Below are 18,984 nucleotides of genomic sequence, written 5' to 3'. Positions count from 1 at the left end.
TTTATGCTACTTTATTAGTTTAACGCTGTCTTCTTCTTTTTTTCACTGTAGTTTTGAGCAGCTGTGCATCAACTTCGCCAACGAGAACTTGCAGCAATTCTTTGTCCGCCACGTCTTTAAACTGGAGCAGGAAGAATACAACCTGGAGGACATCAGCTGGCAGCACATTGAGTTCACAGACAACCAGGATGCATTGGACATGATCGCCAACAAACCCATGAACATCATCTCCCTCATAGATGAAGAGAGCAAGTTTCCCAAGGTGCAACAGATATTTAGTAGATACCTGTAAAGATAAGTCTTACTGAATTTGGCTTTGATTTATGTGCGTTTTTTAATTTTTTCAGGGAACTGATGCTACGATGCTGTATAAGCTCAACTCTCAGCACAAGCTCAACTCCAACTACATTCCTCCTAAAAACTGCTACGAAACCCAGTTTGGTATCCAGCACTTTGCAGGAGTGGTACATTACGAGACCAGAGGTACGTCCCTGTTCATCAGATTTTTTCTGTTTGTGTTGGTTTGTCTGATTTAAACTTATATTGAAGCAATGATTTTTATTCTCTCACTGATACGTTTAAAAATGCCAGCAGGAATCGGCTGTACTGAACAGACCAGTCACAAAAGTTGCATAGACCTGACGTGTAGTTACATTTCTAGGGAGGTGCACATCAGGTTACAACGTTGATTTCCCGCTGAAGCATAAATTTCCAGTAACTCCAGACCCTAATTTGGCCTTTGAAGGTTGTTTTCCCGAGTCTTTCAATCAAGTGGGTGAAATAAACATTCTATCAAAAGGTCATTCAGAAAAGTTAGCAGCAGGCACACTGAGAGGATATTGATTCTGAAATCAACCTGTCCTGACAGGATTTTTCTTGTTTCCTCAAAACAAATGTGTTCTTCCCGAGTTATTACTTTTAAAAGGTCAGTAGGGAAAGTTACCAGCAGGCACATTAAGATCATATTGATTAAAAAATAACTTTGGTCTGAAGAAGTTTTTTCTGAGGAAGCACAGACAGTTCGGATGAGGGTCTCATGGAGGGTGTTTGGCTACAGCAGTCTTAATAGATGCTTCATCACATCTGACCAGAGCTCTCACCTCTCAGGCTCTTACAGCTGCTGGAGAAACTAATCATTATCACATACTCTGAGCTGGTCCAAAAATGAACACTTTGTTTCACAAGATTCACTCAGAATTACATTAAAGAGGATATTAAGGATAAATATCGGTTTCAATCAGAAATTCTTCATCTGCAAAAATCAAAGCAAGAATTTAGAGTTTAGATGCCAGAAGAATAGTTACAAAGAAATCATTTAAGCCAGATGTTCCGGTCTTAAGGGATATCGACACAGGAAGCGATTCGCTCATCGTGCATCGTTTTGATGCTGGGAGTCGGCTCTGGTTGCCTGGTAACCATCTAACATGTCTACCAACTTGTCATAAGTTAATGTCATATCCTTCACACTCATTGGTAGTTGAGAAAAGTTTAAAAGGGCATCCACACAGGAAGTGACTAGCAGCAATGTAGCGTCCAGAGTAGGGATGGGTATCGTTTAGGTTTTATCCGATACTGGTGCCAAACCGGTACTTTTGAAACGTTGCCGGTGCTTAAACGGTGCTCGAACCGGTGCTTAAAGAATGGAAAACACAAACTTGTCCAAAAACCTCTTATGTTTAGCTGTTTGTTTGTAAAAAGATAACAATGTTAGCCTTTTCTGCAGCTATAGGTCATATATGGTATCACTCTTGGCTGGAAGCAGTGCTTGAACAATGGAAAAAACACAAACTTTGTCCAAAAACCTCTCATATTCAGCTGTTTTCCACTTTTTCTTTGGTAATTTTAGCCTTATTGGCCAGGGTGAAGGGAGTATCTGCCATCAAACAAGAAGACAGCCGCATGTAACTACGATGGTGTTTGCTAGTTCACCTTATGTGCATTATTTTAATAACGTGGTTAGCCTACTCAACGTAAATTACACACGAACAACATTAAGCTACTGACCCAGAGAAGAACGGCTGCTGCTGCCATCATCATCCATCATCATTTCTGCTACACTGGCAGGGCTAGGGGCCAGGACTCTCCTCTTCGGGTTCTTGGGGGGATGTTGCTAACTCCGGTTCCGATAACAGGCACCACACCGGCAGTAGATGTGCTCGGTGTGAGGTCTCACAGCAAGCTATCAAATACGGCGCATTTCTCGGCTTAAAAAAAACCTGCTATGCGTCACCAGGTGTTTCATCAGATTCGAGGTGTTACCTCCTTTGCACAGTATCACCTTAAAGCACTTGTTGCAGGCTGCTGAGTTTGCATCTTTTGCTGTGAAGTACAGCCAGAATTTTGACTGCTTCGCCTTGGGCATTTTTAAGCTGTAGTTCTGCTCTAAAAGAATGTACGTACCTGGGCCCGCCTACTATCCTTGGAAAGGTAAAATGATTGGCTAGAATCCAAAGTGTATGACATCTCAGGAAAAAAAGCACTGAAATGTGCGCTGCTTTTCGGTCTGGTTACTACCGTTTATGTCAGAACCGGTGCCATGATACCGGTACCCATCCCTAGTCCAGAAGCCACTCGACTTTAAGTGACTACGGGCACTACGGGGACCCGCCCATTGGCCTCTCAACTTCAAGACAAGACACTGAAGCCACAACACATGAGAGTGAAGGATAGTGTTGACTGACGTATGAGACCATGGTAAATACATAGGGTTACCTAGACAACCACAGCCTGGAATGTCCACTAGTGGCTGATCATCAGTTTCAACACACTCCTTAACTCAGGACCAGCCCCATTCCCAGTGTTTATTTGTCCTGTGTGGCTGGTTCCGGTGTGGATTAACTATTTTTTTAATTTTAACCTCCTAGGACCTGGCGTCCACATATGTGGACATCCCATTTTGGGTTATTTAGACCAAAATACTCAATTTTGCTCCACTTACGAGGACATTATATGCTACTGTTCTATCGAAATTTTAAATGAATATCCTCATACGTGGCTCTCATTTTTCTTAGAAACAAAAATCAGGTAAAAAAAAAAATCTGGTAATTCTTTGTTTTTACATTCATTGGTTCCCAATATGCCCAAATATCAAAGAGAAATGAAAAATGCATGCCATGGAAGAGTTCGGGTCCTAGTTTAATGTCTCTAAGCTACAACATGCAGACCAGCTTTGAACAGAATTCACTAACATGTCGTTTCATCCTCAGGAAGATATCCCTTGGTTTGTTTGAGTTTGTTTGGAAATTGTTGAAAATTGTGAATCAGACTCTTAGCTAACACAACCAAGTGTTGTCTCCCTTCAGCTGCTGGATATTTAATGATAACAATTGGTTTTGATGTGAATGCAAACATCCTAAACTTCTCTTAAATACACGTATTGCAACTTGAGGTGACTGTTGTGATTTGGTGCTATATAAATAAAATTGAATTGAATATTGCTCATGCACGATACTGTGCTGCTGTATGAAGTTGAGCTTGTTCCTTTAAAATCATTGCATTCTCATTTAATCTGAAAAGGTCATTCAAGAAAGTTAGCAGTTGTCACACTCACAGACGATATTGATTAAAACGTTTCAGTTCAATTTAGTGTTGAAAACATGACCAAAATATAGTGATATTTTTTTGTAAATAAATTTCTGTGCAAAAATCAGTGCAGTAAAAATGTTGATTCAAATAAGATATAATCAGTCCTCTGTCTTGCTTTTTCTCATTACGCCCTCCTTTCAGGCTTCCTGGAGAAAAACCGAGACAGCCTCCACACTGACATCATTCAGCTCGTCCACTCGTCCAAGAATAAGTTCATCAAGCAGATCTTCCAGGCTGATGTTGCCATGGTGAGACCAACAAATGCATTAAAATCATGACACTGTATGTTGTATCTTTTTTCTGTTTTGTTATTTGGTTATTTGGGTTGGTAAATAATCGATATTCACTTTATTTATGATTTTGGCTTTGAGCTGGAAGAAATTATTACTTTCTTGAATTAATTTTCACTACAAAGCTTATGAAGGCATTTACAGTAGCGCACCTTCACACCTCTCGAAGAGTTCAGCCTCACCGATTGTTTGTTCAGCTTGAGCTACAATGACAGAAAGAGAGCCTTTGGTCAAGAGCAGTAGGTAGAAGAAGTAAAAGACGTTAAGCCTGAGCAGGTGCCTTTGTTTTACCCGGCCCCTGTCAGCAACATGAGACTGTGGCTTTCCATCACTCTCCCACTGCACAGATCTCCCACGATGTGCACATCTGCCACCCCCTGTCTTTGGTGTGGCTGCAGCTTTGCAGGGACTGTGAGTTGCCCTTGTGAGGCAAGCTTAAAGGTCCTAGCTCCCTACCTGATGACCCGATGTCCCACACCGCATCCACCTCTCTCTTTATTAATTTGTTTTAAAGATTTATAAATTGCATGATGTTTAAGCTTGTAAGTAATTAGATTAACCATGTACTTATGAAATTACAATATTGATCAAAATGATCATGAATATGTTTTTTACCATAGCCGAGCAACCCTACTTTAACACATTGCATCATTTTCAGTTTCTTTCTGAAGCGTTTTAAATCTGTAGACCGGTGTTGTTAACATCGCGCGTGTCTTCTGCCTTCCTTCGGCTTCTCTCCTAATGACAAACACCTCCTCTCACTCTGCTCTCTTTTCTCTTTTCTCTTTCCTCTTTCTTTTCCTCCTGAAATCAGTTTCTATGTGGCTATCAGCAGCCCAGCACACCTGCTCCCAAGGTAATCACCAGCCTTTAGCCACATGTGGTCCCTCCAACCCCGTGTGTGTTCTCTTAAGCCGAGTCCAATTATCCATGACGTGCTTAGCAGCATCCCTCTGCTCCCTCTCAGCCCTTCTTTTTATTTCACAGGTGTGCCAAAAGCAGAGGGGAACATTGTGCTGATGAGGGGAAATTTGGCGTGAAGTTAATGAAAAATAAGCTTTCAAACTCTCTGACACAGTAGGCAGTTCTGCATACAGACGAAAACTCCTGCATGCTTTTAAAATGTTTAAATCTAATTGTGTTTTGGCTTTACTCACAGGATCACAGTGACAACTGGTGTCAGAGATTTTGTGTTGTCTCCTCTTTTAATTGTCCGTCGTGTGCAATAGAAATAACGTGAGAGCAATCTGTGTTTGCTTTGTGGATCTTAAGAGTTTGAAGCCACTGGTTATTTATGGTTGTAGGCGTTCAAAATTAAATTCCCATTTAGGGTGTTTTATATACCATTGTGATGTCCCATTACAGCAGCATCAATAGCATGCCTTTACCTGCAGTGCAAACATTCTGAAACTATCTGTTTTGTATGTGTTTGCGTTCGTAGGGCGTTGAGACGAGGAAGCGCTCCCCGACTCTGAGCAGTCAATTCAAACGATCTCTGGAGCTGCTGATGAGGACGCTCAGTGTGTGTCAGCCGTTCTTCGTTCGCTGTATAAAACCCAATGAACTTAAAAAACCCATGGTGAGCGTGATTTATTACTATGGATGTGCTTCTGTGTTGCGATGCCCCAGAGTACAGAGATATGTTCAGAGTAGGGTGACCATATTTTGATTTCCAAAAAAAGAGGACACTTAGCTCAGTCATGAAGAACTTGCTTAAAGAAACATATTTAACATATTTAAACGATGCCTTCTCTGTGTGGTTAATTAATTGTGAAATAAATTATGTCATATAGTCTTTTACAAGTCAACAAGTGCAAAACAAATAACTTAAAAACCTCTAGAATTAAATAATGGTACAGAAATAATGCCTCATCTGCATAAAAAGAATTACCAGTACTGGGTCGGTATGAGAGCTGGACTGGGACAAAAAATTGACCAGGGCATTTTGACTAGAGACCGGCCCACCAGGTATTATAGGAAAAGCCATAAAGCCTTTGAATGAAAACAAACGCTGTTGTGACAGTGATGTACACTGTCTTGTTGGTATATGTATGATTTCTATACATTTTACATCAGATAAGAACTTTGTTTGTAAGATTCAGATAATTATTTAATAAAAGTGAGACATTTTAAATGAGAATAAGAAAGAAAAGTATTTCATTGTGCCCCCTCTCCCTGTTAATGCCCTACCTGCCCCCCTGGCAACACTTTGCTAGACCCGCCCCTGACACAGTTACCAGCTGTCAGCTACATAGAAAAGGATCCTGGTGTTATTTGTCTCTCAGAAACAGTTCATAACTTCCCTACAACTCATTCACATCACCTGTTTAGCTCTGATGATTCAGTAAGGACATCTCCTGGTTTCATCTTCATGTTTCCCTCTCACCAGATAACCAAACCGATATCATATCACTATCAGTAACATAGCACCCACCCAGCTGTATAGAAACTCCGTCATGCTAGCTAGCACGCAGTGCGAGTTATTGTAACTGACTGTAAAATGTCAGCACAACGAAAATAAACTCCACCTAAACTTGGTTTATATCTGACCCAGATAGACTGCAGGTCATAACTTCTTACCTGAAGTTCAGTCAGACACTCATCCACCTGCTGGCCTCTGTGGAAACTCCGCCATAGACACCACCAAATAACTGAGTTATTTTCACACACCGGCCAGCATCTGGCCAATCCACCACCTTTCATTGTTTATACCGTTACAAAACAACAACAACGACAACAAAACCATCCTGATGGTCAGTCCAGCTATGGTCAGTACGAGGGAAATCTCTTTTGCAGTTCGTCTGAAAAGATGCACTTGCGCTTTGGGATCATTCAAACATCATTAGGCGCGTTGCTGCGCGCTGTCAGTCCCATCTGTGAGCGCAGAACAAGCGCTCACAAAGCAGCAGTTCGGGGATGACGTCACACACATGGGTCCTCTATCGGAATACAGGAAAACCCAGACATTTTTATCAATCTCGAAAATCCCCCCGGACAGAATGTGAAAAGTGGACATGTCCGGGGGAAAAGAGTTGGTCACCCTAGTTCAGAGTGCAGCCACGGCATAGCACCGCCCCCTTGTGAAAACAGACTGTGTCTGTTATATAGTAAAGTTTTCATACTGTTAGGCTACTAAAGTAGAATTTTTACTTATATAAAGGATCTAAATATTTCCTATCACACAATATACATATATATAAATATTAAACTTTCTCATATTTGTAGAGTTAAATGAGAAAACTGATGATGCTAAATTAGCTTAGCATATACCCGGCATAAAAGCTTATTACAGCATGAAAACACTAGCTCTGTCTGAAGGTAAACTCATGAAAAACTCAACACTCGTAATGCTGAACATACAGTCTGAAAAAGTCATAAAAAGTATTATTGCAGTAACATAAGACTATCAGTAGGACTATATTTTGGCTTGGAAAACTATCTTCCTGAAACGTAGTTAGCTGCGATAAGCTAACTAACGCTCCTGAAATTATAGAAATGGTCTAAAACACAAGCATCACAAACATTAGTTTGAAACTAAAATAAAACTTGGCCTGTAAGCTTCTAATTTCACGTATTCATAGCTTATAGCTCACCAGTGATTGTGTGGCCCACTTTAGCATGATGTAGATTTAGTTTTGGTTTGAACCCCAAACCTTTATAAGCCTTCATTTGCACATCAGGAGGCACTGCAGAAAAGGGTTAACTCACGTTTTAACACTGGATGCTTGTTTCTCCTTCTCAGCTGTTTGATCGAGAGCTGTGCGTTCGTCAGCTGCGCTACTCTGGCATGATGGAGACCATCCGGATTAGGCGGGCGGGTTATCCAATCAGATACACCTTCGCCGAATTTGTGGATCGTTACCGAGTCCTGATGCCTGGCGTCAAACCTGCTCACATACAGGTCAACATTAAAATCAGTCATCTGTTTCACTGCTTAGTCCTGACAGATTATTTTAGCTGAGATATTATCATTATTATTAAAGAATCTTTTACTTAGATTACAGAATGATGGATTTTTAGAGCATATATCCACATTAATGCAGCATATAAAACACGGTGTAGAGGCTATTTGAGCTTCCCTTGTATTAAATATAATTACGGTATATTTACAGCAGCATACCCTTGTTTAAAAATGTGAATATGGTTTGGAAAGTATTTGAAGCTGTCTTTAATGAATTTTGACCTTAAATTAACTTACTTAAAAAATATATTTGGATATATTTAATAGATGTTTGTTAAATTTAAAACTGACACATTGCTACATAACCTTCTTAACTCTTTCCCCCATTGAGACAACATTTGATGACCTCCCCTGTAGCGTTAATGATGAGTTTTGACATTTTTTACTATATATCAGTAAAGTTGTGGTTTGCTCTGGATTTTTCCAAGGTCCCCCTGACGTCAGTCATTTTGTTTTATAGGCAGGAAATCTAATATGACAGCTCAGAAAGTTCAGAGAAGAGAAACAAGGGTTACCCCAGTAGGTGTCTAAGGTCGAAAGAGTTAAACTGACTGTAATTCAACGTTTCCTTAATTCTGATGAAAATCTTAATGATAAACCTTAAAACAAAGTACAAATTCATGTCAGGAGTCATTATTTCTCATTTTTTCTTTCCAGGAGGACTTACAGGGAACCTGTCAGCAAATAGTCCAGGCCCGGCTGGGAAAACATGATGACTGGCAGATTGGAAAGACTAAAATCTTTCTAAAGGTTGGTTTCCTCATGTGAAAGTTAGCTTACTGAGGCCTTGATCCAAAGACTTCTGAATATTCGGCAGACTATTAGTCAGTTTAAGCAGCTGGTGATGTAGCAAAAGGCTTTTCTGCCTTAAAAAAAGTTTTAGACCTTCTTAATGAAGCTCACTGCAGTGTCCATCTGTGTAAATGTTGAACAAGGTCTTTAGTTCATTTATCACAGGATTTCTTCTGCAACTCAATAAACTTTTTGGATTTTGCAGGTTCTTTTTAACATAACAGCAAAAAGAGAAAACACAAGCATGCTCAATCAGTCAATGACATTCACTGCTGTCATCCCCAACCAGACACTTTGAGGGGGCAAACCATCCTAGCAGGTCAATCGTATGTGGTTAGGGTATACACTAGGTAGAAATGCTGTACTTCCTGGCTTTTTCTACTGTTCTTTTCTAATAAAAGCAAAATCACCAAAAACTTTGATGACCAAGAACATTTTTTACTTTAATAGCTCAAGTTTGTTCCCTCTAGACAAATTGTCTCAGTATGGGTCCCCAAGGCAAAAAACACGAGCTCCTATAAAGATAATTTCAAGTGTTTTATTTAAGTTATTAAACATAGTTTTGGCAAAAGAGCTCTACTGTGCCTTTTTGTTGCATATTATAATTTAATAATTTTTCTTTTCTTTATTTGCCACTTTGTCTCTTTTCAGGATCACCACGACATGCAGCTGGAGATAGAGAGGGACAACGCCATCACCGACAAGGTCATCCTTATCCAGAAGGCTGTGCGTGGGCTTAAAGAGAGGTAAGCGACTTGTAGATGATTCTCAAATATCAAAAGTGTTTGTAGCTCATTGGAATAATGCTCTCTTCTTCCTTAAAGTGTAAAATTAGGTCCAGCATATATACATATCTTTGGTTTACCACAGCGTGAAGCAAAGGAGTAATGAAAAGAGATTTCTTTCTTAACCTACAAAGATAAAGGTTTGAAATCTAGTTTGTTTCCTTCTGTCACTCCTCCAAGAACAAACTTCCTCAGACTGAAGGGCGCTGTGACTGTTATTCAGAAGGTCTGGAGGGGTTACCGGTGCAGAAAGAATTACCAAATTGTGAGTCATCTACATCAACAGCCTGTTTTTCTGTAGTTTTTTATGCACTGAAATATTCTGAAAGCCTCAGTATGTATTTGTTTCTTCCAATTTTCATCTGTTCTCTCCGTTTTTTGTTTTCAAATTTGCAAGGTCGTCTTAAACCAGATTAAAACGAGACAGAGTGCAGTGGTAGCTCTTTCTTTATTTTATTCCAAGTTGCATAAAATTGAGCCTGGTCATTTTTACAATCTTGCTTCTTGCAAATGTTAAACACATATGAAAACATTCTTTCCCCAAGATGAAGTCATGTGAGAGCCTCAGCACACGGTGTCCAATATAAACAATTACAACACCAACAAAAAACAAATTAAATACATAACAATAATCCCTGACCTGTCAAACACGTTCCCCTCCTTCAGATGCAGTCCGGCTTCTTGCGTCTCCAGGCCGTCTACAGGTCGAGGAAGTACTACCGAAGCTACCGGACGACTCGCCTTCGCGTGACTCTCATCCAAGCCCGTTGCCGCGGTTTCCTCATCCGGCAGGCATTTTGGCGGCGTCTTCGTGCCGTGTTGACCATCCAGGCCTACACCAGGGGCATGATAGCCAGACGCCTCTGCCAGAGGCTCAGGGCAGAGGTAAATAGTTACTACATTTACTACTGCTACCTAAATCATGTTGTAGGCGGGTCAGGAAGACGAGAACACTGGTCCTGAGGGCAGACTGACAGATGGAGGTGAAAGATAATATGGCGTCTTTATTATATTTCATCTGTGCTAGATGCAACTGAACACAAGTTTGTTACTTTGATGAAGAGACAGACGATATCATTTTCAAGTCTACCCAGTTAGCTTAGCTTAGCATAATAAGTGGGGAAAAAAGGGTTCACCTGTAGCTTTTGTTCAAAAGTTACAGACTATAGATCTACATAGCTACCAGCTCCAAAAAGTGAAGCCAATGCAGAAGTGCCTTAAACCTCCATATTTTTTTTGTAATGACCAGAGCAGGGGGTCCTGTGTTTGCAAAAACCTCATAGCCTCTTTTGATTTATGATCTCATTAAACCCTTTTTGATGAGTTTATGGCCTCAGTCACTAGTTTTATGCCTTGTTTAATAATGTCAATTTTGTAACTTAAGATCACATTAAGAGTCCTATTTAGTAAGCAGTGGTTATCAACACTGTGGCTGATCAGCATTTTGTATACAGTCTGTACTAACAATATCCAAATGAATCTCAGTCAGAAACATATAACTCGCTTATTAGTGCCATTTATCTTATTTAATGCTAAAATAATTTTTAAAATAACACTTTTTGATTTTGTTACCTTCAGAAAAAAAACTATTTCTTTATGTTAAGCTGCTCTGGTGGCTCTGGCTTCACATTGTCATGAGAATAGCAATTATGTGAATAACTTAATTGTGACAACAGCCACTAAAGAATTAGGGAGTCGATATAAACGTCAGCGTGCCGTTACAAAAATCTTTTGATTTCATCCTTTGATAAATAAGAGGCCTCTAATTGCCAATCATTTTATTTGCTACAATGAGCAAAATGATTCAATGAAGTAGCAAAATAATCCATAATTGAATCTTACCTTTTGATTTTTGTATCAGTCATGTCAGGCTTTATTTAAAAAAGCGACCAAGTTATTATTTTTTATTTTTTTTTGGATTCAAAAGGAAATCCCTGTCATTCCAATGAAAATGTTTAATGTGTGTGTATGTGTTTTTTTAAATATGCTTGGTTAGGATGTAATTTATTCAGTTATAATGTATAACCCCAACTTATTGAAAGTGTTCCTGAGATCATGCAGATATTTCCATGACAGACTCATACATATTTTTAATGAAGTGGTGCCTGAGGACCCGAAGATCATGGGCATATTATTGATTTTAGCCTTGTCCCTTGCGCAGAGATTTCTCTAGATTTTTCTCAGTGTTTTGATGATATAATGTGCATTAAAGATGAGATATTCAAAGTCTTGGCAATTTTACGTTGAGGAACTTTATTTTGAAAAGCGATCTTTGGAGAACATCTGCCTATCATTACTCCCAATAAACTCTGCCTCTCTAAGAAGCTCTTTTTATACCCAATCATGTTACTGACCTGTTGCCAAATAAGCTGATTAGTTGTAAAGATTTTCCTCTATATGTTTCTTTTTATTGCCACTTACTTTTCAGCCTTTTTTTTCCCCTCTTTCCAAGTTTTTTGAGACATGTTGGTCCCATCAAATTAAAAATTGCCTAATATTTTTCATTAAACAGTAAAATGTCTCATTTTAAACATTTGATTTGTTTTGTGTTTTATTGTGAATAAAATATGGGATTATGACATTTAGAAATCATTGGATTCTGTTTTTATTTACATTTTACACAGCGTCCAGCCGTCTTGGAATAAAGGTTGGACAGTTTGGTTTATCATGTGGTCAGACATAAGATGAAAATATTAGTCCTGGGTATTTAACTCTGAGTGGGGTTGTCATCTTGGTGGTGGTCCTGGAAGTTGCCAAGCAACCCTCTCACATCATGTGATTGGTTAGGTCACATGAGTTGACTCTGCTGGCCTTCATTGGGTTTAGGGTAGCCACGGCTCAAAGGCCCATTCTGAGCCAGGATTTGTTAGTGTGAGTTTAAATAATTTTTTAGATCTTTTGCAAAGTTTTGTTTCACTTGTCTTTATATATTCTTATATTTATTCTTTCTGTATTAAACTCTGTTGGCCTAAATTATGTCACCATAAAACTATTTTTAACACATTCTGTTACAGCGATTTTATGTAAAAGTCTGTAAAGCTGTTTTCATACATGCACTGCAGCTCTGAGCTGTGATAAACACGATTCGATGGATTCACGTGTGAGAATGCAAATGTCCCATGTAGTCAGGTCAGTCTTTAACCTGCCAGCGCTGACATGCTGCTTCTCAGAGTATTTCCAGTTGCTCGGTGCAGACTGTTTTCCCCTGTGTGCTACATCTTTGAGAGCATAAATGTGGGTAATATCCTGACCTGAGTCTCAGGAAATTGTCCAGAATTTATGTGTGAAAACAGCTTTTGTAAACTATGGAAATGTTTGTTAGCTTTTCAACTTTTTCAGGGTAAAAACTGCTATTTTTATATGATTTTTTCCCCCTGAAGACTGTTAAATAAAATATTGTATTTTGTAAATGTTTGCTTAATCTAATTTTCTTATTAAATTGAACGTTCGGGGAACTGTAATATTCTCGAACATGTCTGCAGTTCAAGCGAAGAGCGTGAGGTCTCTAGGAGCACCGCAGCAGAGCGGGTGACAGACCAGAGGCGGCTGCTGCTGCGTGTTATCATGATAAACATGTTCATGTGTCAGAGTGTTACAGTGTTGACCTCTGCACTGTTTTTATTCATTGTTGGTTATGTTAGTGTGTAGAAGTTTAGATTTATTCTTCTGTGAATAGCTCATACTTCATGTCTTCATGTCGTGTTCAGCTTTAAACAATATTCATAATCTTCAATATTCATAATCTATTCATAGTCGACTATTATCTAATGATAATGATTTGGTAGATTAGTGTCTACTCTAGTTTTGACTAACAGTTAATAGAGAGCAAGACAAACAATAAGATAACAGAGAAAATGTAAGCATAATGCTCCATCTTCCTCTGTGAACTCTTGTCCCTCTGTTCCTCCTCTCACCTCCCTCTACAGCTGCAGCATCGACTGGAAGCTGAGCGCCAGCGCCTGGCTGAGGAGGAGCAGCTGCGAAACCAGATGACAGTTCGGCGGGCGAAGGCTGAGGCTGAAAGGAAACACCAGGAGCGGCTCATCCAGCTGGCACAGCAGCAAGAGGACAGGGAGCGGGAGGAAAAGGAGGAGTCGAGGAGGAAGAAGGAGCTGCTGGAGCAGATGGAGAGGGAGAAGGAGCAGCCAGTTGACCACTCGGACATGGTTGACCGTATGTTTGGTTTCTTGGGGAACTCCGGGCCGCTGCCCAACCAGGATGGACAGGCACCAGCTGGTTTTGAAGTATGTATATGTGGGTTTTGTAGTTCAGAAAAGATGTCTGATTAAATCATCCATTAGCTAGGATTCCCCCCTCCGGTTTTTGAGGGGGACACACAGGGTTCTTGGGATTTTTTTCCAGGAAATGTCAAATATGTAATTTCCCTAATTTCTGGTAATCTGTGCATGCCCCTGCATGCATTTATGATGGAAATAGTATAAAGATAATAACCTTGGCCCTACAGAGGTTGCATGAACACTTCAACTCCTTCAGAATGGAATATCGATACATGTCATTGCCAAGAGGTGTGCTGTGTCTCCTATCTCAATGTCAAGAACATGGAGACAGGCAGTTACTTGAGGAGAGCTGGACAGGGCCATAGAAGGCTCTTAACCCATCAGTGGACCAGTATCTGCTCCTTTGTGCGAGGAGGAACAGAATGAGCACTACCAGAGCCACAAAATGACCTCCCGCAGGCCACTGGTGTGAATGTGTTCACACATTATTACTTCTAGGCTACTACTGTCATTCATTATTATCAGGATGTGCTAAAAACTCCCTGAAAAGCCTTCAGTTAATTCAAAATGCTGCAGCAAGAGTACTGATGGGGACTAGAAAGAGAGAACATATTTCTGCTCTATTGGCTTCCCTTCATTGCCTCCCTGTTAAATCCAGAATTGAATTCAAAATCCTGCTCCTCACATACAAGGTCTTAAATAATCATCTCATCTTAATGACCTTGTAGTACCATATCACCCCATTAGAGCACTTCGCTCTCGCTCTGCAGGCCTACTTGTTGTTCCTAGAGTATTTAAAAGTAGAATGGGAGGGAGAGCCTTCAGTTTTCAGGCCCCTCTTCTGTGGAACCAGCTTCCAGTTTGGATTCGGGAGACAGACACTATCTCTACTTTTAAGATTAGGCTTAAAACTTTCCTTTTTGCTAAAGCATATAGTTAGGGCTGGACCAGGTGACCCTGAATCCTCCCTTAGTTATGCTGCAATAGATGTAGACTGCTGGGATTCCCATGATGCATTGAGTTTTTCTTCTTCAGTCACCTCTCTGCATTGAATCATTGTTATTAATCTCTGTCTCTCTTCCACAGCATGTCTTTTATCCTGTCTTCCTTCTCTCACCCCAACCAATCACAGCAGATGGCCCCGCCCCTCCCTGAGCCTGGTTCTGCCGAGGTTTCTTCCTGTTAAAAGGGAGTTTTTCCTTCCCACTGTCGCCAAAGTGCTTGCTCATAGGGGGTCATATGATTGTTGGGTTTTTCTCTGTATGTATTATTGTAGGGTCTACCTTACAATATAAAGCACCTTGAGGTGACTGTTGTTGTGATTTGGCGCTGTATAAATAAAACTGAATTGAATTGAATGTCTGACCAAAAAAATCTGAAAAAACTTTATGATAGTGGTCTGAGTGCTGACTTCCTTTATTGGGCCCTGTGCTGACTGCCTGGCATCATAGCGCCTGACTGACATTTGCCATAGAAAGCCAAAATTGGCAGGACCAACACTGGCACACCGCGCGTTTCACAGATGAGATTCACTTTGAGCACATGTGACAGACGTGAAAAGGTCCAATCATGTTGCCTGCAACATCATTCACAAATGACAGTGGCTCAATGGTGGTCTGGTAAGGCATCAGTGGGACGCTTGTCGGAAGGGGGTTGGCGAACTACGCTACTTTGTAACCGGAAGGTCGCCGGTTCGATCCCTGGGCTCTCTGTCCTGGTCGTTGTGTCCTTGGGCAAGACACTTTACCCTACTTGCCTACTGGTGTTGGCCAGAGGGGCCGATGGCGCGATATGGCAGCCTCGCTTCTGTCAGTCTGCCCCAGGGCAGCTGTGGCTACAACTGTAGCTGCCTCCACCAGTGTGTGAATGTGAGAGTGAATGAATAGTGGTATTGTAAAGCGCTTTGGGTGCCTTGAAAAGCGCTATATAAATCCAATCCATTATTATCATTATTATTATATCCACAGAGGGATGCACAGACCTCTACAGGCTAGGCAACAGGACCCTGACTGCTGTTCGGTATCAGGATGTAATCCTTGGACCCATGTCAGACCCTATGCTGGTGTAGTGGGTCCTGGGTTCCTCCTGGTCCACGGAAATGCTCCGGCTCATGTGGCAAAAGTATGCAGGCAGTTCCCGGAGTCCAGTAGTAAACCTCTGAGACATTCTGTTTCTGTCCAGCCGACACCACCAGGTTCCACCTCAGACTTAGTGATGCCATGGTCCTAGTCTACACTGATGGTTTTAGTACTATTTAGATGTAGGAAGTGGATGGTTTGTTTGGTCCTCACCGAGAACAGTGTTCAGTGTTTTGGTCTCTGGTCTTTGGCTGATTTAAATGTTTCACTCTCCTTTCAGCTCTTCTGTTTTTTGTCTCCTAGAAATTTCTCTCACATATCATTTTGTTTCTCAGGATTTGGAAAACACGCCTTGTGGTGAGGAAGCTGAAGAGGAGGTTTTGAGCGAGGCTCCCCCGTTACCTGACGAGGAAGAGGAGGATTTGTCAGAGTATAAATTCTCCAAGTTTGCAGCCACTTACTTCCAGGGTGTCTCCACCCACACCTACATCAGACGGCCACTGAAACAACCTCTGCTTTTTCACGAGGACGAAGGAGACCAGCTGGTGAGGCTGACTTTCGATCTCAATCCCAAAGCCTTTTACAGCCCCCGATCATCTATTTAAGTTATTCGTATTATGTGTTAATGGGCTCAGCAGATTTACACACGTACCAGCTGCTGAGCCGATTACGAATATGTTTTGGGCAAAAGAACCAAGTTAAACTGTCACTCTTTTTGTCCTTTTTCTGGAAAAAGAAGAGAACACAACCATATCACCAAAAATGTTGGTTTTTCAGTTTAGTTTTGGTTTGAATAAATTGTTAATTTTCTTAATATAACACAATCCAATCATCTTAGAAAGTTCTTACTGAGACGGCAAAACAGTCACACCTACACAAAGGGACCTTGTAACTCCTCGTTAGCAGAACGTCAGAGTTCAGACATGTGAAGGATCAACTAAAATCCTCTGAGCTTCGAACACTGGCCTACAAAAATGTTTACAATGCTTTACTCTTGACTGCTAGTGGTGCTGCAATATAGGCTGTAACCTACAGAAAAAGAGTCTCAAAGCTGGTGATTTTTTATTTATTTTTATAAATCAGAGATAATGCTGTAGAATAATTTTGAAATCACTCTAACTTGTATAATGAAAAATCAGGTGATTTCAAAAAAAGTTTTTCTTATTTGCCATATTTGACCTGTCCTCCAGGCGGCTTTAGCTGTATGGATCACTGTGTTGAGGTTCATGGGCGACCTCCCGGAACCTAAATGCCCGTTGGTCATCAATGACGGCAGCGAGAAGATCCCCGTCATGACAAAGATCTATGAAACCCTCGGCAAGAGGACCTACAAGCGAGAGCTGCAGGAGCTGCAGGTGGAGGGAGAGGTGAGAGGATGCTGGGGATTGTATGAGTCGTTACAGATTGTCAGGTCAGAGCCTCCAAAATGTCATCTCCTGTTTGTACCTACAGAACAGCTCCATAGACAGCCAGAAGAGGAACAGCGTCAGGCATAAACTCGTGTCACTCACTCTGAAGAGGAAGTCGAAGATCACTGAGGAGGTGAGAAACACATCACTTCTTTTCAGCTGATCTAAGTAAATAGTTTATTTAACATGTCCCATGTTTTCCACTTTTAATCATAGGGTGACGTGATAACAGTATAAAACCAAACCTTAAAAGAGTGTTAACCTAAACAAAAGAAATGGGAGAACCTGGACAAAAATGGCGGTGTAGTCAGTACCGTCAGTGGTGACTCCAGTTTGGTGGCTGTTCTATGGGGTGTGTATATGTGTCCCATATTATATGTGTTGTACCGAGTCAATCAACTGAAAGGGAATGAACAGTTATGCCTATAACTTCTGCTCCCTGAAGGAGAGGAACTGGGTACAACACAAGATTGCCCCGCCCCAACTTGGCTTGGTGAAGACTGCTATCAAACTGAGGGATCATTGTGATGATGGGCTATATGTGCAGATGAGCCTGTGTGCATGTCATCACAGGTCATCTGCCTTAAAGCTGCTAATAGAGATTTCTTCAGCCAGGACATGCAGAGGTGTGATATCCCATCTTATTTGTGTTGTACCTCATTCCTTTCCTTCGGGGAACAGAGGTTATAGGCATAACTGTTTGGTTTTTTTTTCAAGCACTGGGACACTTGGACACCGGGAAACTGAAGGTGGCACACCGGTGCAGTGTTGCACTGTTGCCTCACCTTGAACAGATCCTACATTTGCTGTAATGTTTGCATATTTTCCCTGTACCTACATAGATAATGTCTGACTTGATAACATAGAGATCCAAAGACAAGCCTGTTAGGTTACCTGGTGGTTCTCAGTTGGATGTGAGGGCCCATGTTTTTTCTCTTCGTTAGCCTTGTGATGGATCAGTAACCAGTCCAGGGTGTCCCCCACCTCTTAACCACAACAGCTGGGGTAGACTTCTGGTTGGGAAGATTTTTACCACTATAGCCGACAGCCCAAAGAGTGAAAAAAAAATCCAAACGTTTCTTGGATTCTGCAAATTTAAGCTCAAAACCTTCAAATTAATGCTTTTCTCTGTAATGCTGGTGGCAGGTCACCAGGCGGCTAACAGAGGGGGACTACAGTCTCCAGGGAAACAGCATGCTGGAGGACCGACCCACCTCCAACCTGGAGAAACTTCACTTCATCATCGGCAACGGCATCTTGCGGCCCACCCTCAGGTGACCCATGAGTGTCATTGGCACTAAATAGAGGCTGCTCCTAGAAGCAGCAGTGAGGGATGAAGATGTTGCTTGCGGTAGCATGACGATGCTTTATCGATGTTTTTGGACCAAGCAAATGACGCACTGATGTTTTTGTTCTCTGGAGTTGATGAAAAACTTTCACTGTAGACTTCAAGATTTATTCTGATTGTAGATTTTGTCTTGAAGATGACACTGAATTGAAATGAATAGGTTTGTTGAAATCAGATGGCTTTTTCGGCTAAATTCAAGTGTGGAGAGCGTTACTCCTGTGAGTGTGGAGCTTGAATAGTTAGTGTGGAGAGAGGTTTACTTTCATACCATGATTATTAAAAGTATGTCTTATTAATTTAAAGCTATTGAGATGATTCTGGCTTGTGCATTTACTACAACCGTTCAGAACAGTCAAAATTAAAGGTCTCATAATCTGCAGACATATACTCCTCCTGTCTGCTTCACAGAGAGTCACTTTCCACTGTATGGTTTTGTAAACTATTAGAGACTCTAATTCACATCTTAGAGGAAGCCCACATACGAGATGCTGGAACACA

The 18,984-nt window shown here is 41.0% G+C and overlaps 1 protein-coding gene across 5 annotated transcripts in view; it reads left to right on the top strand.

The window, feature by feature from the left end:
• myo7ab (myosin VIIAb) overlaps positions 1–18,984 on the top strand; it is a 63,861-nt gene that overhangs the window by 28,996 nt on the left and 15,881 nt on the right. For 4 of the 5 annotated variants that reach the window (XM_042218296.1, XM_042218295.1, XM_005916055.2 and 1 more), the window contains 15 exons: positions 52–262; positions 348–483; positions 3,727–3,833; positions 4,690–4,731; positions 5,317–5,454; positions 7,618–7,776; positions 8,494–8,586; positions 9,280–9,374; positions 9,594–9,678; positions 10,080–10,298; positions 13,340–13,657; positions 16,065–16,274; positions 16,920–17,096; positions 17,182–17,271; positions 18,285–18,412. In XM_042218296.1, the coding sequence (XP_042074230.1) occupies positions 52–262; positions 348–483; positions 3,727–3,833; positions 4,690–4,731; positions 5,317–5,454; positions 7,618–7,776; positions 8,494–8,586; positions 9,280–9,374; positions 9,594–9,678; positions 10,080–10,298; positions 13,340–13,657; positions 16,065–16,274; positions 16,920–17,096; positions 17,182–17,271; positions 18,285–18,412 (2,208 nt within the window). The remainder of the gene's footprint in view (positions 1–51; positions 263–347; positions 484–3,726; positions 3,834–4,689; positions 4,732–5,316; positions 5,455–7,617; positions 7,777–8,493; positions 8,587–9,279; positions 9,375–9,593; positions 9,679–10,079; positions 10,299–13,339; positions 13,658–16,064; positions 16,275–16,919; positions 17,097–17,181; positions 17,272–18,284; positions 18,413–18,984) is intronic. The other variant, XM_042218297.1, reaches the window with a different exon arrangement.

The sequence above is a fragment of the Haplochromis burtoni genome, unplaced genomic scaffold (assembly GCF_018398535.1).
Source record: "Haplochromis burtoni strain Fernald_Lab_line unplaced genomic scaffold, NCSU_Asbu1 Contig_17, whole genome shotgun sequence".
Lineage (NCBI taxonomy): Eukaryota > Metazoa > Chordata > Actinopteri > Cichliformes > Cichlidae > Haplochromis > Haplochromis burtoni.
This window is presented reverse-complemented; position numbering and strand designations above follow the sequence as displayed.